The 27187-nt window shown below is 46.7% G+C and overlaps 2 protein-coding genes across 11 annotated transcripts in view; one reads left to right on the top strand and one right to left on the bottom strand.

The window, feature by feature from the left end:
* Positions 1–1397: 1397 nt before the first annotated feature.
* Positions 1398–8854, top strand: fndc4a (fibronectin type III domain containing 4a). The gene is made up of 6 exons (XM_061754871.1): positions 1398–1748; positions 4341–4456; positions 5394–5598; positions 6844–6933; positions 7463–7584; positions 7844–8854. Exons 1-6 carry the CDS (start codon positions 1673–1675, stop codon positions 7883–7885), a joined length of 651 nt encoding a protein of 216 aa, XP_061610855.1. The 5' UTR covers positions 1398–1672; the 3' UTR covers positions 7886–8854.
* A 20-nt stretch (positions 8855–8874) lies between these two features.
* Positions 8875–27187, bottom strand: part of si:ch211-278j3.3 (E3 ubiquitin-protein ligase RNF19B) — a 28473-nt gene continuing 10160 nt past the window's right edge. For 5 of the 10 annotated variants that reach the window (XM_061754864.1, XM_061754863.1, XM_061754861.1 and 2 more), the window contains 10 exons: positions 22722–23099; positions 15630–15772; positions 14059–14171; positions 11989–12103; positions 11646–11718; positions 11474–11566; positions 10884–10999; positions 10335–10369; positions 9848–9973; positions 8875–9337 (listed from right to left, as the gene is read on the bottom strand). In XM_061754864.1, coding sequence (XP_061610848.1) covers positions 9316–9337; positions 9848–9973; positions 10335–10369; positions 10884–10999; positions 11474–11566; positions 11646–11718; positions 11989–12103; positions 14059–14171; positions 15630–15772; positions 22722–23099 — 1214 coding nt within the window. In that variant the 3' untranslated portion in view covers positions 8875–9315. Of the gene's footprint in view, positions 9338–9399; positions 9974–10334; positions 10370–10883; positions 11000–11473; positions 11567–11645; positions 11719–11988; positions 12104–14058; positions 14172–15629; positions 15773–22721; positions 23100–23135; positions 27123–27187 lie in introns of those variants that run through there. The other 5 variants (XR_009785548.1, XM_061754868.1, XM_061754867.1 and 2 more) reach the window with 5 other exon arrangements.

Genomic DNA, 27187 nt, shown 5'->3' with positions numbered 1-27187 from the left:
GTATTCAAAGTTACAGATACTACAGTGTAGAATGTGAGAATGGCGACCCCAAGTGGACAATTTAATACCTGCACCTCACTTGCATATTTTGAATTGGTATCATGTATAAAGCTTCAAATCATATATACAACCCCAATTCCAATGAAGTTGGGACCTTGTGTGAAACATAAATAAAAACAGAATCCAATGATTTGCAAATCATGCTCAACCTATATTGAATTGAACACACTCCAAAGACAAGATATTTCATGTTCAAACTGATCAACTTGATTGTTTTTAGCAAATAATCATGAACTTAGAATTTGATGGCTGCAACACGTTCCCCAAAAAGCTGGGACAGGTGGCAATAAAGTTGAGGAATGCTCATCAAACACGTGTTTGGAACATCCCACAGGTGAACAGGCGGGTGCCGTGATTGGGTAGAAAAGGAGCTTCCCTCAATTGCTCAGTCACTCACAAGCAAAGAGCAAGCGACATCCGGAAGTGCAACTTGAAACTCTACTATGCAGAGCAAAAGCCATTTAGCAACAACACCCAGAAACGCCGTCGGCTTCTCTGGGCCCGAGCTCATCTAAGATGGACCGACGCAAAGTGGAAAAGTGTTCTGTGGTCCGACGAGTCCGCATTTCAAATTGTTTTTGGAAACTGTGGACGTCGTGTCCTCCGGGCCAAAGAGGAAAAGAACCATCCGGACCGTTATGGACGCAAAGTTCAAAAGCCGGCATCTGTGATGGTATGTAGGGGCTGTGTTAGTGCCAATGGCATGGGTCACTTACACATCTGTGAAAGCACCATTCATGCTGAAAGGTACATACAGGTACCTTCATTGGAATTGGGGTTGTACTTTCAGCCCGATTGTCCTTATGTGTGCACTCAATGTCTGAAGTATGAAGTATCGGCACAAGTACCTGATAAGTTGATCCCGAGACCGATACCTGCTATCAGTACTTGCCCATCCCTAGTAATGACACATTATAAAAAGAGTTGTTGTTGTTGTTGTTGGTTTTAATAATCCTTATTTGTTTTTTATGTTCTTAAACAACAGTGTCATAAACACATCACAAAAGAAAACCATTGATGGTGTTTTTGGGTGCTGGAGCACATTAATGGCCTTTCAATTCAAATCAATGCGGGCAATGGATTGGGTACATAGGCAAATCAATTTACGAGCTTGGCGACTGTTTGAGTGTTTTTGTATAGTTTTGACGGTTTGAAGTCCGAGGTACCAAATGGACGCCCTGAACTGCCACTTGTCCGTTAAAACACGCGACGGAAGAAGCAGAATTCGATGAAAAGACATTAGCTATATGGGTGCTATATGTCGCTTTTGCTAGCAGCGCAGGCCAAACAAGTCAAAAGGCGGGAGGGGGAGGAGGAGGAGGAGCAGGGGGCGGGGCTAGGACGAACTTGTTCATCTGTCAATCAAAGCGCTCAATGGGCTCCAGCCGCGGCGTCGCCTCAGCTCAGCTCGGCTAACGGTCGAGTCGCGCACGCCAACACGCTCCAGAACCCCGTCGTCGTCTCGCGGTGCTGAGCCTGCTCCAGTTATCAGCCGTCGTCGTCGTCGTCGTCCTCGTCGTCCTCCTCCAATCCGAACATGGACCGCAGCGGCCGGACTTGAGAGCTTCTTCCTTTTCGTGTGCGTTCTTCGTCTCCCGGGAAGAGGAAAGACATGGCCCGCGCGCTGGTTCTGATCCACTCGGCGCTCCTGTTGCTGTTCGGGAGCGACGTGTTCCTGGTGCGGGCAAGTGAGTGACTCGACATACGTGGTCCAAAACGACCGAGCACACCTGAACGCCTCTCGGGCCACTCGGACAACTCATTAGGGATGTGACGCGCATCTTCCAAATTCTGCATCCACGTTTGACAAAAGCGCTTAGCTGCAAAATGATGTGCACACAGGACACACCTTTTACAATTTGGGGCTTTTCGATACTTATCGATAGATGCAAATAGAGGAAAAAAGGTCAATTCTCCCTTGACGGTTTATAAATAGTATGAAAATAAATGAAATTATACACCACCATAAAGCCAACATGTGATTGAGTTGTCATTGTCCAGCTCTCAATTTGTAGGATTCGCAGCCACATTTATGCAGTAAAGGAGAACAACTTGTTATTTGGAAGTGCTACATTTGGCCAAGTGTGTAACGTTGGAGTTAAGATCAGCACAGCTTTTGAGTAGAAGATGAAGATGATGAAATCGTCTCCTCATGGCGATAACCTCGAAGCGGCAACATGCCGCAAGTTGGACAAGTTTAGGCGCCTCACAATCCAACAATCCAAGTTTGTATATGTATGTTGTAAAAAAAATAAATAAAAAAAAAAAAAAGCGTTGCGGTAGATAGTGGAAAGTGTGCATCGCAATCGTGGTGACGCAGTTGATAAAGTGATTGGCGAACGCCATGGAAAACAAGTCACTGACATCCAACTTGAGCTGGCCGCTCCATAAGCCCCAAAAAATATCAGCATCTAGTTACTGTTGCGCTTGTTTCTTTTCACCAAAAGCTTTTTGAACGTCCGAGTTGCTTCCTAAGCATTCATTCGAATGCACTGTAATAAAAAAAGATGTTTGCTCTACTTGAAAAGCTCAATCTGTTGAATGTTATGGAAATAACGTCCAACTCTGCAAACAATACGACTTTCCCTCAAATATTCAACATTCACGTAACTAACCCTCTGCTATTTGCTGGAAAACCCACATTTTGAGTGTTTTTGTCTTTTTTCGAAGGGCTGTCTAGTATAACGTAGTGCTTTGCGCTACGCGGAAGTGAGCGGAGGCGCTTCATTTAGCCACGTAGCCCTGTCAAATAGAAAAGTCGAGCGTTGCCGCCATCTTGAGGCAATTCCAAACCTTTTCATGGTGGCCCTTAATTACTCCTAATTATTGTTTTTGTGGGTGCATATTTTTTGAAAGTTTGAAATGCAACACACATTTGTGCAGTGAATTCCGCAGACCCTTTTTTTGTGTATTTGTTCTTGAAATGTGATGCTAAAAGCGCTCAATTGAAGTTTGTTTGCAGCTTTGGAAAGAAGATTTCGGGGAACGCTGCGTCGCCCTCGCTCGAGCCTGCCGACGCATCCTCGATATTTGCCGCTGTCGTGGTTTTTGCGAGCGCGGCGTGTTCGAGGACATCCCGTAAAGCAGAAAAGGAAGAGCCGCGATTTTACATGCGCACGACTCGACGCGTCTTCTGCTCCTCGAGTGGAAAAAGATACATGAGGCCGCGGTCACGAGGCCTCAGGCTGACGTCGCTCGCTAAGCCCCGCCTCTCCGAGGCTCACTCCCAACAAAAACGAGTATGCGCAGCAATTAGACAAGCACTTGATTTTCTTTTACGATGTGGAAGAATCTCGCGCTATTTCTCTTTCTTAAAAACACGTGAGGAGTGAGAAAAGTGGCGCTTTGACGCGCTGGAACGGATCAACGACATTTGAACGAGTTTCAGTGGGGGAAATTGATCTCATTAGAGAGTCAATTGAGTTAAGTCGCGCGATGATTAAGTTCAATGAATGCGCAAACAATTATGTAACGGCGGTCGGTTTGTGCTCGTAAATTTTTTTTTTTGGGTTGTTCTACGTGGACGTCCGCCAAGGCGATTTGGAGCAAGCAAAACCCGCTGACCTTCCGCCGGTAAAGCCCCCGACAGCCGCTTAACAAGATGACCTCTCGACCTCCTCGCCGCAGCTGAGAGCGATCGCCCGTGCGCACGCCCCAAACTTTCCGTGCGCCTGCCGAGGCCCGAGGGTCGAGCGGAGCCCCTTAACTCGCTCGAGGTTTACGATTCCGCCACCGTGGAAACGGGCAGCCGCCTCGTGCGCCCGACACCGAGGCCGCCGCCGATCGCTCCGAGATGAGACGCGGCGCGACTGCAGATGAGCGGCGAGCTTTCGTTGCCGTTTAAATGCGCAAGCGGCGAAAAACAAAGCGTCCGCGATCCGGTTCAGCAAAATGGCCACGTCAACGTGATCGACTGCTACAAATTGCTTCAAAACAAACAAACAAACAAACAAACAAACGTTGTCAGCCCGGGGAAGCTAAATCCTTTCATGTTGCAACATTTACACCAAGCAAAATGTTCTCACGCTAAACTTCTCACAACGCTTTATTAGTGCCACAACTTAAGAGGTTTTTTTTTTTTTTTTTTTTTTTAGTTTGAGACTAAAGACTTTCGAGGTAGCACTTAATTAGATTTTAGGACTCGTGCAGTCTGTCCACCGAATTCCTTTCGAAGCGAAACAAGCTCATGGAAATTCGGAAGCGGACGGCCCTGACGATTGGGTCGGCGACAAACGCATCTTGCCCTTTAACACCACCTTTCTGTCTCCGCCCTCCGCGAGACCGGCCGCCGCCTCCCGTCAACGTGTCCGTCGTGCACCTTCGCGCTGACTCGGCCACCGTTTCCTGGGAGGTCCCCGAGGGAGACGTCGTCATCGGCTTCTCGCTCTCCCACCCAGCAAGTAAGTCCCGAAACGTTGAATTATTGTTTATAGTCGACCCTCGCTCTGTCCCGGTTCGTCGTTTGTGCCCCCATAACAAATGCTTTCGGGTCAGTATCCATACCCGCCCGCCCGAATCCCGGAGGCGTGAAACTTTCCGTCAGCACCATCGAAGCATTATGACACGCGCCGGAGGCTATCCCGGCTGACTTTGGGCGAAAGGCGCACTACACCCTGAACTGGTCGCAGGGCGCACGTACACACGGACAAGCGTCCGCACTCCTAATGCACACCGACGCTGAGTGGGAACTGAACCCACGCTGCCCGCAGCCAAGTCGGTCACCGCCGGTGACCCTATTTTCACTCGTTGTTGTTCAAAAAAAAAACAAAAAAACATCTGGACTTTCAATCTTGAGGCAACATAATGCCGCGCGGCTCCCGCAGCGTGACGGAAGAGGCGGAGTTTGACAACTTTTCTCAGACGGTTTCGCCTCCAAGACAGCAAACGGATTTGTTCTCAAGCTATTTTCAACACTTCAAACGTGTCAAATGAACAGACGAATAGCGGGGAAAGAAATATGAAATGGACCATATTTGGACATACGAGATTTTCCGGCCCACTGTGGCGACACGGTCCGTCTTTTCAAGAAAAGAATTCCACGTGTCGCGCGCGTCTCTGTTACGTATCCGTCGCAATAGACAGTCGGGGTCCACCGTCCACGACGGAAAGATCCCGAAGTGAGAGCGCTCTTGCCGTTCGCGGCCACACGCCGTAAGCGCAAAACTCCGACATCTGAACGAGCGGTCGCGGCCGTTTGCGTTACGTACACAAAAAGCCAGTCTGTGGCACTTTGGACCCTTGCGGGGTCCGGGCCCGTCGAGGCGCTGAGGTGAGTTTGCACTTTGAAATCCGCCAGAAAGATTTGAATGTAGCCTCATTTTTTGCTCCCGAAGAAGCAGGACGGACACACGCGGCGTTTCATCCGGGAGGTGAACACCACCGGTCGATCTTGCGTCCTGTGGGACCTGGAGGAGGAGACGGATTACGTGGTCCAGGTGCAGTCCGTCGGCCTCTACGGGGAAAGCCAAGCCGGCGAGAAAGTCCACTTTCGCACGCTCGAGAAGACGGACCGCTTGACCTCCGACACTTCCAATCAAGGTTGGTTCACGGGTCGCTTTTGTCGGGGGAACGACGGGATGCGGCCGACAAACACGTACGCGTCTTCAATCCGTCTGGTTGTGCAGCACATGAAGCTCAAACCCTTTTTTTACATTTTGCATACAATTACTGCAAATTTCCAATGGAACGTTTTTCATTACGGATGAACAATACTGCAAAAATGCTCGGAATAGCGCCCATCCGTGAAAAAAACCACACAGACGTTGTCCCACAAAGCAGCGCTAATGCGAGAAGAGTGATCCTGTACTCCGCCTCCATCGGCATCGGCATCGGCTCGGGTCGGGTTGCCGACTGAAGCGACGAAAGCCAAATTTGTGTCCTATTTGAGCGCCGCGAAAGTGGCAAGAAGAGCAACCTGGAGCTGAAGCTTGCGCTTCTCAAATCTGACGCCGACATTTTCGCTCGCACATTCTGACGATGAAACTCAAACCAGTTCAAAAGAGGATCCGTCAAGTTGAATAATCCGGAAATGATTTGAAGTTAAAAGCCCCTCGCCTACGGAAGCTTGCCAGCCGTGAGCGGGCAAAGACGGCCGCCGCGGTCATCGGGATTTCAGACCCCCTGCCGACGATTCACACATGCGTGACGGCCAAAAAAATGCAATCAAAAAAGGTTTTGCAAGTCGCGTTGCGTAATTGTCGTCCTCAAGCTTTTTGCATGTTTTGTCCCGACCGCTAACTTGGCAATTTAGCGAGCCGCTAACTTGCGACTTGCGGCTTGACATCATCCTGCAAATTTAGCGCACCGTGCCCGCCCGCCCGCCGCGTGATGTTGAGCGCGCCAAAGACTCGCTGCCCTCCCCCGATTGCGTCGAAAGCAATTGACACGGCCGCGCATCTAATGATCTGAGTGCGCAAAGACGCGACGGCTGCGCGACGGCCCGTCTCGGTGATTTCTGCCTGAAAAGGGACGAGCGACTAAATCTCGAGGTTGACTCGCATTTGCGTTGTTCAAATGCGAATTTGCGCAATTGATCAAAGGTTTCTCGAGAGCCACGTTTGTTATTTCTGCGGGAAACGTGAACGAACCCTAACCCGATTGGAGGAGGTCCACCGGCGTGTTCGTTTTCCCATTCCGCTTCTCGTCGCGCGGGTCGCGGGCGGGCCGCTTGAAAGCTTTCAGCTCATTTCCACCGGGAAAATGTTATTGGACGTACGAGTGCTTCATCCTTCGCCGGATGAACGGAACATTTAGGAAAGGTCACATTGGTGTGCGTGTCTCCAGATGACCCGACGCTGCGGGGCCTGCAGAGGTCGCGACATCTGCAGACGGGAGAGGTCGTCATAATAGCGGCGGTCTTGCTCATGTGGGCAGGTAGGAAAACGCCGCTCGCGCACTCATTTCCTACAAAGTCACAGAGAAAAGCTACGCGATGCACGATAAATGAATGTGTTGCTTGACGGCTAACTCATCGTGTTTTTCCATTTGTACTCAAACGGATCCACTTTGACTTCTCCAATCGGTCCGACGGCAAGCGCGAATGCGAAATAATGGCGCTTTCACGCAGAGTTAGCCAATCAGCCCTCGATTCGTGACCGCTTCCTGCACTGCTTGATTCAAATTAGCCGGGAGCAAAAAGGATGCACGTGTATACAATCGATTCCATTTGAAAGGTGCAACGGGTACATTTCAAGAACAAAACCCCAAAACCCGAACAAGTTCACATTCGTCAGTTAGACAATCGGGACACGAATGTATAAAAGAGAGAAAGCATTTTCATATCAGTTTGATGCAAGGTAAGCACATCGCTAGGAACCGCACGTGACCAACGTCGGCGTGTTTGCGAGCGACAATACCGAGCGCCCTCCTTCCTCCGTGTGCGTGCGTGCGTGCGTGCGTCCAGCCGTCGTCGCCCTGTTCTGCCGCCAGTACGACATCATCAAGGACAACGGCAAGGAGAAGGGCAAGCCGCTGTCGCAGAGGAGCGCGCCGGAGCGCCGCAGCGGAGGCCTGCTCAGGAGCAAGGTACGCGCTGGGATAGGATTTGCACCCTCGCGTGCTCCCGCCTGTCAAATGATCAATTGTGACCTTCACATGAACAAGATTACCACTTTTTTCTTCAAATGAGGACTTTTCTGCATAAATACAGCAAGCAATATGTATCCCTCTCAAATGACAACGTGTTACAGTTTTCCTTCTTTGTCTTAGAATTCTAACATTTCCCTTTTGTCATATTTTGACTTAACTTTAACATTTCAGCTTAATTTTTCTTCTTGCGCCGCAGTTTCACGCGTCTGCGCCGACCATCAACATCATCGAAGTTTGACGACGAGAAGAAAGCGGAGCGGGCTCTGCCGACCGGCCGCTTCACGACGCCGCCGCCGCTCCTGCCCGCCTCCCGCCATTGAGACGGCTCATGAAAATTTCATAAGACTTTATTCTTATTAGATTAGTTTATTATTGTTTGACTTTTTAATAAGAAATGATAACACTTTCCTTCATTGTCGCGGGCGCGCTGAGAGGCGGGTACACCCTGAACTGGTCGGCAGCCAATCGCGGGGCACATCCAGACAAACAAGCATTCAGAGTCTTCAATCAGCGTAGCAGCACGCACGTTTTGGGGATGTGGGAGGAAAGCGGAGTTCCCGGGGATTGGACCCGCAACCTCACAACTGTGAGACGGATGCGCTAACCAGTCGCCCGCCGTGCCGCCGAAAACACTTTGCTCAAAAACAACAAAAACATTTCTCCAAAGCTTGACGACGTCTGCTCGAGTCGGTTTGTTCATGAGGAGACGAAGTGACATCATCATCATCATCAAGACCCCATTTTTGGGTGTCTCTCGCTCTCTTTCGATACGAATTACAGCGATCTGCTGAGCGTACGCTGCCAAAAGCAACAGGACATCCAAAATGGCCAACGTTTGCTTTTCATCCTCACTTGTTCATTTGTTGAGCGTTGCCAAATCAATTGTTTCCTCACGATGATTCATTCCGCAGAAAAGCCTCAATTAGAAATGACACGTGACGACATTTGACATCGGCCGAGCGGGTCTCGCTGGCGGCGGCCTGTTACCATGGCAACGCGCTGGCGAGATACGACACGGGGAGCCATTTTGTTTACAAAAAGCCGAATTATTCCCTCGTTGCGCTCGGAGGACATTCGATCGACTTCAAAATGTCGGTGAGTCGAATGAATACTTTCCCATCAAATTTGCATTTTTACAATTGGAGTCCTTTAAGTTTCATTCTTTGTACAAATCATTTTATTGTGCATAAATATGTACGAAAGCAAACGACATGCAGCAAAGAGAAGTCGTTAACATGTCCACACGTTTATTTGTACAAAGTCAACGGAAAATTCACGCTGGGATTGCGTCGATGTTCCGAAACCTCAAAAATGTCAATTGTCAGAAACAAAATCTGGAAATAATCATTTAAAAAAAAAATAATAATAATTACAAAAAGCGATATATTAATTAATTGAAATTCAGGGGAATTGAATCATTGAACATTTTGAAGACCTCATTGTTTTTTCCATTTGGAAAGTTATGAGGTTGTAGGAATAAATATTAAAATTCAAATGTATAAATAAATAATTGTAGGACGAAAAGAAGGTTGTTGCGTTTGCTGTCACAGGAAGAAAAGGACGCGCGCTCGTCGGCGTTCATTCGAGTTGCTCGCCACGTTTTCTTTGGCCCTCAAATGTCGTGGCGAGGATCTCTTCGGGACTCGAAGCGGCATCGGCAAAGACCGCTCAGGAGCCCGACTCCGCCATTCTGATGGAAAGGCAGGACACACTTTTAGCCAAAAAAGCAGAGTTCAAGTTCGCAGATGATGACGGCGGTAAAACAGAACATTAGGGCTGCTGTTTTGGTTAGCCACGGCGCTCAAACGGGCTGAGCAGGTGAGCGGCGAATACATTTTGCGTGTGAACAAGGGCAAGGCGTTAGTTTGGGCCGCAACTTACGATTACTATAATCATTGATTTTTTTTTATTGTGCATTGTTTTCTGAATAATCCGTGAATCAGATACATATTTTTTCCATCCCTTTATTTAAAAACAGGGCATGAAGTCAAATTGAGAGTGCAGAAAATGCACAACCATAAATCGATTGAGGGTCGAGTTACTGGTTTGGTTCGTGACAGCCGTCCACAAATAAAAGTGTTGATTGTTTTCCAAAGTAAAAGCAGACGTTTCCAAATGTCTTAAAGATGATCCGAAATCGGAGATGTTCTGTTGTATGGCTGAAATCAGACGATTTGAAGTTCAACAAGGATTATCGTACGTTTGACCATTTGTCTCGTTCACTCGTGGGCGACCGTGGCTCTCCTCGCCCACACGTGAGGGCACAGCAGCGCCGCAATCGCTTCCGTTTTTGTCGTCACGAAAAGTTTGCTGCCCAACACAAAAGCTAAAGAAACAAAAGAAAATGGAAATTGGGTTGGGCCAACTGGAAGTCAAGATTCCACCAACGAAGTTGGCGAATGCGTGAATGAAGCACAACAAATATTCGTACTCACCGCTGCACGTCACGTGAACGAGACAAAACCAACATCGCCGCGACGCGAGTCACGACTTCACATCGGCAAAGACGGAAAGAACGTCCCGAACTCTAAAGCAGAGGTCGCGACCGCCTTCTACGCGCTCGATCGCGTGCCAAATTACACACGGTCGTGGCATGAAAGACATCGCGCGTCCGTGGTCCCGAGCGTCATTTCTTTCATGTGAAAATGTTTTTCGAGCTAAGGGAGCGCGTCACACTCGAAGTTTACCTCGACAGCCGCTCGTCCGGGCCGCCGTCCGCATCCTGCAGGGACACAAAACACAAATTGCTTTCCGCGTCCATTTTCGACGGCGAGCGGCGGCCGGATTTTGCCGCGCAAAATCGCTCTTACGAGCGAGTGCATCTCATCCAACGAGGATACGCTGGAAAAGTTCATTCGTTATTTCCGTACTCGTGAAAATACTTTTCAGAGGGCAAATTCCTTCTACGTGAAAAATCATTTTCATTGTTTCTTGATCGCTTGTGACGGAAATATTCCAGTTTCTAGAGATGGCCAAGTTTGAGTTTTCGTTTGCTGTAAAGTAAACTATAGCCATCAAAGTTACAGAAATAAAAAATCTTTCTGCGCGTGTGTTTTGCATCTGTATAATTTGACTTTTCCTTTTTGAGTTCAACTCAAGTGACTAAATGAAGCTTTTGACACGATTCTAATTGGTTGAGATGACGGAAGCAAGCAGGAGCGGACACCTTTGGACACTCGACACTCAGTGAGTCACCTGCAAAAATCGGGGTTTTTTTTTGGAGAGCGTTGACCTACCCGTGAGTCGTGTTTGAAGGGTCGCCTCCGAGCGGGGTCGGCGCGAGGCGAGGGCGAGCCCGCGGAGACGGACGGGATCGGCCGGCACAAATTCTCGTCCACGCCGGCGGACGCGTCTGAGGAAACGAACAAAAATTGAAGAAAAAAAATGGGGGTCAACCACTTGACTCAACTTGTGTGATCCAACTTGCAACTTTTGAGGTTTTGCCTCATCTTGTGAGCCAAAAGTGGAAGTTTAAGCTCCTAAGTAAAGCTACAAATGAGCCGGCGGTGATTCGAATTGACTCGCGAGTCCGCTTGAAAAAAAACAACAACACCCGATCCGAATTTTCACTTTTGAATTAAAACGAATGAACTAATGCTACTGAAATACTACTAACGTTAGTCTGAAAAGAGCTTTCGTCATTTAGGTCTGCCGCCATTGGCATATGCGCAGTTGCAGGGTTAGCGTTCGTAGTTCCGATCACGCGGCTCACGGAGCCGTCTCCCCCGAGGCCAGAATCTCCACGGGACGGGGCGGACGGCGAGCGCGCCAGATGAATTGGTCCGAGTCCGACTCGCAAGTCCAGGCGCCGCGCTACGGTTCTCACCTGCGGGAACACACTCGCCATCTGTCGCCCCCGTGTGGCCATCACTGCCAGCTGCACAGGAACGGCGGGTGCTTCTTGCCTTCTTGCTTTTGTCTACAAATAGAAGACCAACCAAAATGATAACACTCAATGATGAAAAGGTTTTTCTTCCTCTATTATTATGAATTTTGACCTTGTTGAGCGAGCTCCCAAAGATCCAGAGCTACTTTGAAGGCCTGCGCCACCGTCAGAGTCACAGCCTGAGCCTGCAGCAAGAAGATGATGCATAGATTTCAGAAGCTACCTGCACCCAAATACATTTGGATCTTGTATGGCTGTCATGACGATGTGCACGTGTACCTAACATTTTGGCCATTTAGTGTCAATTTGATGCCGCTACCACCAGGTGGCGCCAAACCATCATCATCAATACGACTCAAGTACTGTCGGTGCTGTGGACATACTTTCACTTTCTTTTCTTTTTTTTTTTAAACCAAGATCCCCCCCCCCACCCAAAAAAAACAAAAAAAACGTACAATCTTCTTCTTTTGGCAGAGGAAGGCGTGACACTCCAGCGTTTCGTTGAAAGGACTCTGAGACACGTACGCAAACACCTTGTCCTGGTTTTTATCTGCTGTGCAGTATGAGATTCTGGGGAAAACACAACAAATATATGTACACACTGTATATCTAAAAATATCTCTACAGTGAACACCCGCTATTACGGTGGTTGATCAGTCGCACTCCCTCTACGTCGCGCTGTAAAATCATCGTAGCAGCTCTGTTAGCCCATCGATGGTGTTTCACATTATAAGTTAGCATTACGCTAGCGGACTTTCGGCAGACAAAGTGATACGACTTGGGTGAACATTTATGACTTTAAATATACAATGTTTCATTTTATGCGTCAGTTTTGTGGAACTGGGAACGACAGCTTGAAGCAAGCACACGGTGCTTCTTAGTTGAACGTTTGGTTCTTAAAGCAGTGGAGGCTCGCTCGGGACCCTCAAGTCAAATTCAACATTGGGAAAGTTGCCGCCCTATTAAAACGATTACATGCTACTGGTGAGGCAAAACTATTGATTAAGAATTTGAATAAGTATTGCTACTACTTGAAACATTCCTCTATCAATTATGATAATATCAATAAAGTCATAGGAGGATGAGCCCTGTTTGGCGACGATACAATTACGGCGGTGCCTTAAGATTAGGCTTAACGCGATCAGGATTTTCGGGGCCGGTCACCGATCAGCGAGTTGAAAAAAACGATAATCGATCACAAGATGGAGCGTGTGTCTATTTAAAGGACCTGTTCATTTACTGACCATACTTGTGTACTTTATTGCTCAAAAATTCTATTTACAAGAACTAATGGATCTTTCTTCCTCTATTTAGGCATAGTGACAGACAGAACAAACGAATGGTCTTCTATGAGATGGCAGGAAGTCAACAGAGTCATGAATGAATGGATCCACCTTCTGTGACATTTGTGTCTGTCGGTGTGCCGTGAGATTTTTCAAGTGTAAAATATGTTCCTTGGCTCCATAAAGGTCGGAAATCACTGCTCTCGTCACATCGGGTATTCCAATCACATTACAACGTGACAGAAATAATGGCTGCTAACGTACTGTCATTCAAATACTTTCATTTTAACGAAATGACTTCACCCATACCGAAACTTTCCAGCTTGATTCGACAGAACGGCGGCATGTTTACGTGGAACCGTTAGCCATAGCGCTAGCTTGCTAGGCCACATAACGTTTTGTTGCCTGCTCGCGAGCCGTATCGTATTCAAAGGACGTGAACGTACCTCAAGCGAGCCTTAAACCGACGTCCTCTCCTCTCCTGACCACCGACGCACGTTTTGTCCTTATAATACAGTCGGCGCGCTCCGCTCTTGTTGTCGTCGCCACGGTAACGAGTGTCTCCGGTCGTATTTGCGTTGACGAGTTAAAGCCCAATGATGGTAAAAAACGGGATGCGGCGGTATCGGAATACAAGATTTTATTGCCGCAGTCTGACACAGTGCAATCGTGAAAGAGCAAATTTGTCACACCGCCGACATGTTTTTTAAATTTGAAACAACTTCATTGGCCGTGATATTTACAGTAGTTCGTCAAAAGACACGCGACAAGGCTAAAAATAAACTAGCCTTTGGATTCAAATATACTGCGCACGCAGCGACGGAGAGTAAATGTCTTTTGCGGATCCGATCAATGACGTCATTGCGTCTGCCTTGGCGGTAGGGCTGCAACTATTCGATGATATTTCATCAATTATTCAAGGAATCGGATTCAAATGGATCCCTAGCGCCACGTGAATAGCAGAGGTCCACTTTAGCCATACAAAATATGCATGTGAGGTACAGGTATTATTTTTGTCCACTTGGGGTTGCCATCCTCACGTTCTACACCGCAGTATCTGTGACTTTGAGTATGCGTGGCTTAAAAATGCGGGGCCTGGCCCGGTGAGTGACGTGGGAGCCAGCCAATGAGAGTGCAGTCGGCCGCCGTTAGTTAGCGATCATTCAGTCTGCACGTTGCGGTTCACGAGTACACGAGTTTCACGCGGTTCATGAAGTTCACGAGGTCATTTCCAAGGGTCACCTGTAGATGGAAACGTCCTCTACTAGGTCCGTCGTGTCCGTGTCCGTGATGACGATGCCTTTGGGGGAGACCGTCAGCGTTACTTTGCGGAATTTCTTAGCTCCGGCTCTGGCCTGAGGATTAAAAAAAAAAAAGAAGTGATTTTAAAAGCCACTGAAGTGCCGAAAGTGAGCCATGTGTGTAATGGGGGGGGTATATGTGTCATTTGTAACCCAGAGTGAGTGCTTGAATTGGGGCTTGGCAGGCAGGCGGTGGTTGGCTCCCCTCGGGTGCTCCATCTGGGCCCTCGATTTGTCCGTCAGCAGTTTGGAGGGCGCCCGCTGACCTGCTTGCGACGCAATTAGCTCGCCGCTAACACCAGCACTTTGTTTTTTTTGTTTTTTTTTTTACTTCCAAAGGCGGATTTTAATGGCGTTAAAAGGTCCATCAAAGTAGCAAGGTCTTTCCAAGGACACTGAATTGCTCCCTGGCCATTCGAATGGAAAGAACGAAAACTGCAAAACCAGCACTTGAATTAGCGCAATCATGCCAGTAGTAAGTGCTAACCAGCACATTTTGTACACAGGAAAATATTGTACACAATAGGCTGGTCTTATCGGGTCTAACACACACACACACACACACACACAAAGAGCAGTTCCCATTCAAGACAATGGGTTTCCATGGGAACCGACGGAGCCAAGCGGGTGTGCGCATGCGTGCAATCAATCAACTGCGTCTTAACCCGGATGCTAGCTTTACTCCCTCACTGAGGATACCGAGAAAATAAAAAAAAAAGTTCTCTACCAGATGAACCTACACAGCTTCTATTGGTGCTGCAGTTCAGTTAAGTGGGGAAAAACAACACAAAACGGCTGACACGACATTTATGCTACATTTACCTCATTCACTGCCATGGACGTTCATATTCGTCAAACGGAATCCAAACATTTACTGCCACCGACGTATATATTCGTCAAGTGTGTTTTTCAAACGGGAAGTTGTGCAAGAGGGTCTGGCCCAGCTTGACTGCGAAATTCAGCTTTGTAAAACAATGTAATGACTGACCGACGCCAGTAGATGGCAGCGTTGCATCGCTTTGGATTGGAGATCAGCACAGCTTTTGAGTAAAAAGATGAAGACTAGGCTGTGAATCTCGACTTGTACATTTTATTTATAGTTTGAGGTGTAACAAAAGAAAACAAATAATAGCAAAGACACTGTTCTGCTTGACTTGTTTCTTGTCAAAAAGCTTTTTTTTTTTTCCCCCTCAGTTTTTGTTTTAAACAGAAAGTGGTATTTTTGGTAAAACCAATCCCTTTTCTGCTGACTAATAAAGATTGGAAAATGGTCAACGAATGAGCCAGTCCTCCAATGATTGCGTTCAATTTCAAGTCTGAAGTTCCACGTGGTCTTTTTTTGACCGAACCGACCTTTGGAAATTGTTGCCGTTTGCTTTCTATGACACGTGAAATTTGTTGGGCAGCTTTAAAGACGCAAGTGTCACAACGCTGACTGTCACATTTGACGGATGACATTCTACAAGTTTTTCCTGTCGGCTCTCGCGACTTCCGGGCAACCTGAAGTCTCACCGTGGCGACGATCCTGCGGATGGCGGCGGCGGCCATGTCCTCGCCTTTGGGTTGGCCGACCAGCGTCATTCCCAAGTACTTGACGTGGAACGCCATGCCCTCCAGCAGAGTCTCTTTGGTGTCCGTCCAGTTCTCCGCAAGTTCTGTTTCGGGGGAAAAACACACAAAATAATCAACACCCAAAAAGTTCTGTGATGATAAAAACACACCATCCTATTTGACTCTTTACTGATGCTTGCTTGTAAATGAAAACATAAAATACCGAAATACAGTAGGTTTTGTCCTTATTTTTCTCCTTTCCTTTTCACGTTGCGTGTCAGAAGGCAAGGTCAAGTCATGTGACTTGAGTTGCTCACCCCTGGCACTGTTCTGATATTTCCCCCCCACATTTGGCTTCTTGTTTTTTTCCTGCCGTTTCATTCACAACGGAAGCGCAACCCCACAACAGAATACAAAATGGCACAATCCAAAAATATCAGCATAGGCTACAAGCCTCCTTCAACCAGGAAGTAGCACACAAACCACAACAAATATGGTGCAGTGGCTCCGGAACTGTTCAAAAGAACTCGTTTCCATGATGAGATGACTGACAAGGCCACGCCCGCACGCGCACAGATGATGAGGATGAATTCCCTTTGCATTGACGCTTTTAATTCAGCGGCGGCTACGGTGAATCTGGGACAGCACCGTTACGAGGGAAAATAGGCCGCACGTTCGGGGAAGATGGAGGGTCGCACGCGTGTATGTGTGTGTGTGTGTTTGTGCCGTAAGGAGTGTATACATTTGTTTGAAATCCAAATAAATGCAAAGCAACTCCCAGCACTACAGAGCCATTACTGTCATAAAGCGAATGGTGAACCTCTGAGCGCGAGCAGAGCAGCTGCTCCTCAAACATTCACATCATCAACAACAAGGGGGAGTCGCGGGATCTAATGCTGCGCGTTGCCAGGCAACCGCATCCCTAACAAGCTGGAGGCAGGCGCAGTTAACAAACCACACCGCCGAATCGCTTGGCACAGCATCACAGGAGCGGCTAGCGGCGGATTCAAAACTGGCAATTAAACATAAGACAATAATAGTTCATCTGTGTGTTGTTTTTAGGCATCGAAAGCACAAAAGTAACATTCGAATGGTCTTTACATCATAAGTTCCCTCTAAGTTAGCTTTAGCGCTTAACATCTGACGTCACAGATTTGAAAAACAGCGCGTCAAATAGGCAAATGACGAAAAGGCAGACGATTAAACCGTTTAGCTATTGAGGTGAATTTCCGGGTCTGAGAAAGCGTTCACGTCGAGCGGAAGCAAACAATTCTCCGAGACACGGGCGCTTGGGCTAAACCAGGTTTATTGAACAAGCCTTTGTGTCTTAGCTGTTTTCATGGTCAGAGTTGCTATCAGCCTACCACGGAAATTTCGCTCACAAGCTTAGAAGTCACGCGTTTGTGGGCATGCTCGTAGGTACCGCCCTTAAGCCTGATTGGTTCGTTAAGGTTTGACTTGCACAACTACTTCCTCTTGGTGTCACTTTTTTTCCCCCTCAGGTGGCCGTCTTGTCATTGAATCAAGCGAAAGCCAAATGGCGGTCGTAACCTTTGACGTTACACCGGCAGGCACGGGGACAACATGCAAACTCCACCCAGGCGGGGCCGGATTTGAACCCGCAACCTCACAACCGTGAGGCAGCTGTGCTAACCAGTCGTCCACTGTGGCGCTTGAGGAAAGACTTCTATAATCCAATTCATGCACAAAATTGTGAAGTTATTTTTTCCCCTGAAGCTATTCATTCAACATGCCTTTTCTAAGCATCCGGTCGGAAGCTTTTCATGAGCGTGACGATAACTCCGATACAAATCTCTCCACCAGAAAAGCTTACAAAAACAATAAGATGCTTATATTAAATATGATCCTTTTTTTTTGCTTTCAAGTCCAAAAGACTGCAGCTTTTTTCAAGCGCAAGCAAAGCGAGCCTTTCGCTTTGGAGGCCTGCTGATCTCATTGAGGGGATTGTGGAAAAGCCGTGGGGGGGGGGGGGGGGGGGTTGTGGTTGACTCCCTTGGGCCGCGAGCCCCCTCACCCCCTCGCCCCCCTTGCAGCGCAGCACTTACTGCCAAGCAAGCGACGCCAACCTTTTAGCTGGGAATTAAATGACAACACTTTTATATAAATGTACTATTTTCATTCATAAGTATTTCATCACTGTAGTCAAGTACAAACGCCATTTTTAGAACAACAACTTTTGTTGCTTGATATTGACAGGGAGGTATTTGTTCAATTATTACTTTACTATTGTGGTCGTTGTAGCTAAATATAAAAGTATTAGAATAATCCTATTAGTTAATCGTTCAATGAGAACGATATCTTTACAGCCTAACCTAAAGGGATGAAACACTTACTGAGTATTTTCCAGCTTATATTTGCATGTTGTCTATTTTTGTTTTTATGCGTGTATTTTTAAATCTGAGGTGTTTGTATTTTTTATCATGTTTTGTAGAGTTTAATATTTAGCATTTTTTTTTGTGTATTTGTTGTCCTATTTTCCTGAGATTTGATTTTGAGTCTAATATTTTTCCAAAAACTAAACTTGTGTATATTCATACCACTTTCTGTTTCATATTTTTAGTCTAATATATATAATATATATCTTTGGTCCTTTTTTTTTTTTTTTTTTGCTTTGGCATAAATGTACATTGCAGCTAATATTTTGTAGTTTGTCCAATATTTTGTATTATTTGTCATAATTATTTTGTCCTCAAATTTTGTGTAGTCGGAATGTTTTTCGACTATTTTCCATTGCATTGTGTGAGTGTAATGTTTTGTTTTCTTTCCAGTGCCACGAGCAAATCCTTGACGTTCTACAGTATAAATGATAAAGTTTCAACTTGACCAGGTTTGACAAAAGGTCGCATTTACTTTGTCTTCGATAATATCGAGGATATTAATAATGTTCATGAAAATGGCTGAATGAATATTTCTAATGCACTTTGGTAATATTTTTTTATGAGTTGAATGTTTGGGACGTATTCAACTCACCCCAAAAACATTTTAACAAGCACAAACTCCTAATTATGCCAGGATATGAATAATTTTGGACTCGCCTTCCTCGAATAGCTCATCGACTGTTTGCATAATTAAATGAGGGTGAATCTATTCAAAGCGCTGGAATTGCTTTGTTTGCTTCGTGTTTGTAGAAGAAGAAGAAGAAGAATCACCTTTGTTGTCATGAACACAAAACGCGTTCTCTGCATTTTCGCCTTCACGGTGAACACACACACTTGTTGGTGGAGCAGCTTAAGTGCCCTGGGAGCAGTTTGGGGTATCGGGGTCTTGCTCAAGGACACCGCAGCCGTGAGTCCAGGAAATGTTGGGGTTTCGAACCTAGATCCCCACGGTGGAAGGCGATGATCTTAACCAACCCCGGCAGAACGAGCTCAGGAGCAGCGCAGCGGCAGGGTCGACCTCCACGCGTTCGCTTGGAGGACGGCCGGTTTTTGTGGCGCAGCGCTCGAGCCTGCCGAGATGGCTTCGGTTCTCGCCCGGTCTTGCGTCATTCGGCTCACCTCAAGCGGGCCTCCGAAATGGAAAGCTTTCCACAAGTTTTGCATCCGTCTAACACAAAATGGCCGACTTGGTTTGAGTCCGGACACGGGTCCGAGACTTTTTCGTGCGTCCTGTCACAATCGCTGAAACAGGTGTGCAGGGAAGATTTTTATTCCAGGTGGCACTACTGAGTAAGTTTCAGTTGGTGATGTTGGGGGACTTTGAAATACATTTTCACCAGGATACAAACTTTTGCAAAACGTTTTCTTTTGTTTGTTTTTTGCCGGGAACGTTGAGGCGCCCGCGTCAACTTTTCTGATGATCGTGACGCACATCGACCGCGACGCGTACTCGTTTTCTTTTTTTCTTTTTTAAACTTGTCTGACTTGCGACTTGTTGGCATTCCTCTCCCTCACAAGATTTCCTCGCTATGACGCAGTCTCGCGCTCGACCGACCGCTAATAACGCGTCGAAAGGTAATTGTTCCCGGCCGCTTTAATGGAGCGCTGACGTTACGCTAGAGCAGGAAACATCGCCTACTGCTGCATCATTTCGTACCGATTCCTCCTACAGATGGTGACCTCGACTTGCATCAAAGTGAGCCGTCCCCTCGGTCGGCCGCGAGCTGTCATCGGAAGGGACGGCTCCCTGAGGAAGGCGCACGCCCCCCCGCTGCGGAAGCCCCCCCCGACTCCACTGCATCTGCTTTGACCTCAGTCGACGACAGCGCCGATAACACTTCTCGAGCGGACGCGCAGATGAAGCGGGCCTCCGGGTGCCGACGCTAAACTGGCAAAGAAAGAGGCCGGCGATTCAAATCGTACCACGACGTGCATCTCCACGGGAACAGTGAGGATGGCTGGAAAAAAAGATGGGGAAAGTGGGCCGAGCTTAAGACTTTTTCAAGGCAAAGAAGGAACTTGAATATTCAGTCAGTGCCCTGATCTCGACCCAAGAGAACATGTTTTTTCCAGATCAATTTGAAACCGGTAAGACTTCAAGTAGACAAGCAGCAGCAGAAGAAAAACTGGATTTTGAACATGCTTTTCACATGCTGAGGCAAAAACTGAAGGCAACAGCAAGATGTGAAGGCCTGCAAAAGCATCTACGGGGAAGCAGCTTTTGCTTTGAACAAGCTTTTTACTTAGTAAACAAAAGTGAAGGCAGCGAGATCCGCAAACAAGCAGCAACAGAAGGAAGCTGCATGTGAAGGCCTCCCAGAACATCCTTAGTATCTCGGAAGTTGACGCCAAAGTGAAGGCGGCTGCTTGCGAAAACGTCTTCACGGACGAAACGAGGGACAGAATTCTACCGAGCGTTTCACACGCGACGGCGCACCAAAGCCAAGGCGGACGTGAACAATTGTACGTTTGCCGTACCGAGACGGCGATGCGGACCTTGAAGCCCTTTTAGTCCACGTCTTTGATATCGAGACAATTTCCAGGACTCGTGCAGGAATCGAGTAGTTCTCCAAATTTTGACACCTCGTACCGCCTGAAAAACGGCCTGACCAACCTTCAAATAATGTTACGTTATGTACGTAGTAGGTCTAAGTGTTTACCAAAAATGAGGCAGAGCTTTTATTCCTACAAACTACACTTGCATTTATTATTGGAAGCCATTGTGACATTTTGCAGTTTGAACATCAACAATGTGCTTAAATATAGGAAAAGAAAAAACCGAACTTCAAAGATTATTCAATTAAAATGTATTGCATGTAAAAGTGAAATCAACATTGTACTTTAAAAAATCTTTGAAAACAAACAATTCTTGAAGATGAACATGCGTGTATTGAACTTTAAAGTTAAATACAACTAAATTGTATGTGAAAAAATGGACGGGACATAAAGTAAAAAATGAACTGTAGTGGCTTCAAAAAACAAAAAGTTGAATCAGGAAGTACACATCACGACAAGCTTCATTCGATTATGTTTGATAGTATTTAAATGTTTCATTTCTTTTGTATTTCCTTGAGTATTTGTTTTGCGTAGCACACTTTGACAATCACTCGGCGAGCGCCTTGGAATCCCGTCTAGTACGTGCGCGACGCCGACTCGGTTGCAACCCGCCGCCGCAATTCTCTCTCCTGATCGGCTGCCGTGGACAGCGGCGCTCTCCTCATTTAGTCGCCGTCATTCCCGCCGAATAAATCTATCGCGCCAAAACAAAGAGACGGCCATTGTTGGCGTTCGTTAAGATGTCGCCGTGGAAACGACCGAACTACGTCCTGTCCATCAAGGTCTGCCAGCAAACTTGTGCAGAACAATTCCTCGACAGCACGTCAGTTTAATGGACGCTCTTTTGTCTGTTAATACAGCAGAAAGCTAAAAATCAGCGTAACATCCATGCTAATTTCAGTTAATCCATCTATGGTGTTTGGATTTTAATTACAACTTTTAAGATTTTTTTTTTTTTTAACTGAATATGCGGGGGTCCACTGTATAGTGGAACCTCGATATAATGGATATCGGCTAAAACGCACCATCGGGACTGAACAACGTGTCCAAAAATAGTTTCCATTTGTCACTTAAACTGCCATCGACAAAGTCGGTTAGTTCCGCCATCGGCCACTGTTATTTACTGGCGCTGTGGCGCTACGCAGGCAGCGAATGGGACTCGCGCAGATATACAACATGACGAGATGCGCGTCCCGTGTATACGTTCCGGAATATGCTATTTTTGGTACAGTAACGTTTTTTGTTGTTGTTTTTTTTTTTATCTGTTCGACTTTGGCAACGGATTTGGAACTGGGAAGCACACTAATTCCTCACGGCTCATGAAAGCGACTCGCCTACGATGAGTACTGTACGTCAACAATGTCACCCATGACAAAGTTTGGATAAAACGTGCAACTTTTTAATATTTACAATAACTGAACTGTACTGTGCGTTTTAGGACACAAAAAAATAATTGTGTACTGTACAGTAATATGTGTGCATATGGCCTTAAAGAAATGTAACGAACAACGTAATATCGGACGACCCGGCGCCCCCATTAGTGCGTTCTATCGAGGTTCAACTGTACACTGGAAAAAAAGTCCTTTGAATTTACTTCAGTCTAACACGTACACGGGTTGAAAAATATTGGATTATCTTGGAGGAAAAGATGGGAAAACTGCCGGTTTCCCACACGTGCAACGGATGTACACGATCACCACATGAAGTAGGTTTTCTTCAGTGTCGGTGGATTCTTGGTGTCGCTCTATTGAACAATTTGTGCAGTTTGTGCGGCTTCCTTGGTCTCATAGTGCGAATATCAGAACCAAACGTACGTAAAACGCGATCAACTAAATGGCGAAAAGAATGATACGTCCTCTGTTGTCGTCAAGCAAGAGATCAAAGATCCAGGCAGTATCAATGGATCATCGATACGTTTCCAATGAACACCTGCTAAATTAGTGGCAACATCAAGTCAATTACGAATCGATGAGTTAAGTGTGTACTTGTATTGTTTTTCTTTCTAGCTGCCAAATCAAATGATGTGTCAAGTTGCGTGTGAGCCGACGCGTCTTTTTCCGCCGCCGCGAACGGTCGCGTGCGGGCGTCGCTCGCTTACTTCGGTGCCTGGAAGTTCCCCACGTGTGGCGCGGGACGCCGGGGCTCTTGACGATCGCCCTGCCGGCGTTTTTCAGCGCGTCCATGGCTCGGCGGCCCGGAAGCCGGTAGCCGGAGCGAGCGAGCAGAGCGAGACGGCCCGCCCGCTCGCCTGGTCGCTGTCGAGGTGTCGCGGTGTCCCGCTCCCCGGTGCTGCCGGCGCTGCCGGTTGTGGCTCCGCCGCTGGCTAGCAAGTGACGCCGAGCGCCGCCACCCGCTGCCGGCGTGCTTCCGGTGGCGTGGGCGTGGCGTGGGCGTGTCCGTCCAGCTCGACGGGGCGGGCGCCCCGGCGCCGCCAAAACGTGTGCTTTGCTTTTCTTGGCGCACCATACATATAATGCTTACATGTATTGACACATTAAAGTAAAAGACAACATTAATATACATTGATTTATAACAATACTTTTACAGTTATTATTATTTACATGCTATTACTTTTTTTTAACATCTCAAATAAATACAGGCCTGAATAGAAGCTACCAAGGTCAGTGAAATGTTTGTGATTTTCTGCATGTTGGCGTCCTCTAGCGTTTATAGTCAGTCATTGCCGCTCATTGTACGCGGGGTTTCTATTTGTGGACCTCATACAGGAAGTTATTTCATTTTTTTTTTAAAGGAGTTTATTAAAATGAAAAACAAATCAAATGTGTTGAAATGCTTTCCTGTATTTCATAGGCAATACATGGATTTTTTAATTGGTTTGTCTTTTAACGCACTCATCGGCCACATTTTTAGGTAGAGGTTTGTATTTTATCATAAAGTATATTGCATTTTTAATAAGATGTTTGTAATTGTATTTTTATACAGATTTATTTATGTGTGTGTATAATATTTCGTACATTGCAGTTGCATGTTGAGATATATTTTACAATTATATTTTTTACATAGAGTTGATATAAAAAGTCTAGACACCCCTGTTCAAATGTCAGGTTCGAGCTATCCTAAAAAAAATGAGCAAGATAAATCATTTCAAAACTTTTTCCACCGAGCGCTGCAGGAATTTCTGGCAAGCGCCGGCTGTTTAGCGCACGTGCCGACAATCTGCCGTCTCCTTCGTCCGTCTGCGCAGGGCGGCGAGATGGAGGCCTCGTCTTACGAAGAAAAGAAACGCACTCGAAATCGCGTGGGAAAATGTGTTACGCTCCGATGTGACCGAGCGTGACCCTTTTGGGCCTTCGTTCTAAAACGATGTTTGGCGCAAACGGGAAACTGCTCGCCACCAAAAGAACAGCGAAGCCAAAGCCGAGCGACACGAACACGAGCCGAATTTCTTCAGTCAAGGTGGAGGCAATTACGGACCGCTCGGCCGTGGCGCCAAACCTAATATATGAAATATATTGCATAGTTACAGGAGTGTATATTCTATAATTATACATTCATTCAAGTGAACAGATGCGCAAACGTACTGTAACGTTGTCCGCCATAGTGTGATATTTACTAACCGTGGTCATCAAGCAAAGCAGCGGCTGAACACTCGCCGTGTTCTTTCTGAGGCTAATTGGGATTATTCCGCTCGTTATGAGTGGGGCGGCGGCTCGGTGCTCGTGCTGCTGCTACAATAATGGCGCGTGGACCGCGCATACTCGGCGAGTGTTAAGGTGGAAGACTTATTTGGATGACATAGCATGTTCCCAAGTATATTTGCAGAATTTTCCAAAATCAAATTTGCTGAAAAACTCACCCCTATTTGTGTTTCTATGCTCAGGTCAAAGCAATAAAACTATTGCAGTAAGAGTATTGCTTTGGCACCATCTTGGTACCAGAGAACTATGTTGAAATGAGTTGAGGAGTTTCATTGAGAAAAAATGCCGACTGCTGACTGGATATAACCTGATGAATTTGTATTTGTTTTGATTTTGAAATGTTTTATGAAGGCCAGGTAATCTCTCACAATGGCGGCCATATGGCGTCGAGCAGCATTCTTAAGATCCGCGGTACGTTGGCAAAGTCACCTTCGCCTGCAAGTTAGGCCGCATTGCAGGAGGCAGGCTACAAAATCCTAAATCCTTCCAAGTCCAATACACGCTTGCGAGTGGCCGGTTTTATTGTTAAAGGGCTGCTAAATGAGTGAAGAAGACCAACGGCAAAGGCTGACATGCGCAAATGTTATCGTGACCTTTGAACTCACGGACGCACCCGGCTCGCTTAAAACAGGGTGGGGCAAACTTTCGGGCTCAAGGGTTCATTTTTTTTTTTTTTAGATAGATGAAGAAAAAAAAGTTTACGTGTGTGGAACAAAATGTAACATATTTCATTTTAATTATAAAATAATGTGTATCATTGACATTTTTTTTTAGTTAATATAAATAATGACTCAAACAATTATTTAATGAGATAAATAAAAATGACCAATATATTTTAACAAAATTTTAGGTCAACAAAAGATGGCTAAAGTAATACAGCAAATCAAATACTTCATTTTAATAATAAAACAATTGCAATTTGTTTGGGTGTATTTTTTTTACAATAAATGTTACACGTATGTGTAAAATGATTTATTTGAGACATATTTTAGTTTTTTATTTCTAAAGAAATTGATCCGCAAAATAATAAATGAGATTCATGCCCATTTTTAAATTGTATTCTTTAAAATATAACTTCATTGCAATGTCTTAACCAATTCTTTAAAGACCCTGTGAAGTGAATTCAGAGATTTGTTTCTAAATACTTTAGACGTGATAATTGCTGAAAATGTGCAAAGACTGAGAACTACGCAGAACCGTACTCGGTAGTGGAGGTACAGTGTTAAGCAGTTTATTTTTAGTTTTTTGTAACATTTGAGTTTTCCCAATTTTTTGGGCATGGCTAAAATGGTGCCCCAGGACGAGTCCCTTCCCCTTCCACTATACAAGAACTTGAGCGCCTTCATTTGCATCAGCGGTTCTCGGACGCAATTGCAACATGCAGTTTCTACACCCTGAATATGCATCTTCCCTTTGGATAGTCTGCTAGTGTGGCTGCTTTAGAGTGCCTCATTGTCAGCCACCAGTGCGTGCACATCATGGATTGAACGACAGAACGGCGAGGATGGAAGAAAACAATAAAAAAACAAAACAAAGTCCGACTCGACAGCAAGCTCGCGGAATGCGGCCTTGCGCTGACTTTGGCCGCTTTAGAGCGCCTCGTTGTCAGGACGACCCGGTACGATATATTCCGGCCACCGGAGGCTTCGAGTGAATATATTTTTGCGGCTCAAACACGTACTTATGTGTAAGCAGAAGAAAGATGCCAGACGAAGTAGCCTCTATTTTTCCAGGTTGTGGAAATGATATTTGACTGACAGTTGGCAGTTGAGCGGGGCGCGGTTTCAGCGCGCTCAGCGGACACGCCCGCAGCGTTTGAAAGCGGAGAGAACGAACTGATCTGTCACCATTTTGAAGCCTCGTTGTCTTGACTTGATGATTCTTTTTTTCCCAAATCTTTCAAATTTGTGGCGGCACAGCGCGCGACTGGTTAGAGCGTCTGCCTCACAGTTTTGGGGACCGGGGTTCAAATCCCGGCCCCGCCTGTGTGGAGTTTGCATGTTCTCCCCGCGCCTGCGTGGCTTTGCTCCGGGCACTCGGGTTTCCTCCCACATCCCAAAAACATGCAGGGCAGGCTGATTGAAGACTCTAAATTGCCCGTGTGAATGTGTGTGCGAATGGTTGTTTGTTTGTATGTGGCCTGCGATTGGCTGGCAACCAATTCGGGGCGTACCCCGCCTCCCGCCCGAAGATAGCTGGGATGGGCTCCAGCACGCCCACGACCCCTGTGGGGCTAAGCGGCTCAGAATATGGAAAATGGATTCAAATTTGTCAGTGTTGTTCCCAACAGTCTTCTCTCTGTTGTGCCGAATTCAGTAGACATTCATTTTCACTTTACAGGGACTTTAGAAATGTGTCAAATTGTTTATTTGACTTTTATTTGTCTTGTATTATTTGCAATCAATCACTGAATAAATTATTGAATTAGATACATGAATAGAAAAACAAATGAATGACCAATTCTTAGCAGGATAATAATTCATCCGACAACTTTTTCGAATGTGGGCCAGATTCACGAAGAGAGCGGAGCGCATGTGGCCCGTGGCCCACACTTTGCCCACCCCTGCCTTAAAGTCGCTCGCACGCACGCACGCACGCACGCCATCGACCGAGCGACGTCTCGGTCACACTTAAAGGCATCTGGCGGGAGCGACATGGGTCAAGCGTCGTCCGACCGGAAGACGGGGACCGCGCCCCCCGGGTCCGGGTCGGCCCCCCCCGAGCGTCCCAGCGACTCGGCCGACAAGCTGCGGCTGGACGGGACGCTGCCGAGGCTGGGCGGGCGAGCGCCTCGCGGCCGCCTCTCGATCTCCACGCGCACTTCCACGTTGCTTCCGTCCCTGCGGACGCGAGACAAACACCGGGGAGGAAAGCCGAGCGTTACGGGGGGGCTCGACTTACGGGG

The sequence above is a fragment of the Phyllopteryx taeniolatus genome, chromosome 18 (assembly GCF_024500385.1).
Source record: "Phyllopteryx taeniolatus isolate TA_2022b chromosome 18, UOR_Ptae_1.2, whole genome shotgun sequence".
In the NCBI taxonomy this organism is placed as follows: domain Eukaryota; kingdom Metazoa; phylum Chordata; class Actinopteri; order Syngnathiformes; family Syngnathidae; genus Phyllopteryx; species Phyllopteryx taeniolatus.
The sequence above is the reverse complement of the archived record's forward strand: the minus strand, read 5'-3'. Positions and strand labels throughout refer to the sequence as shown.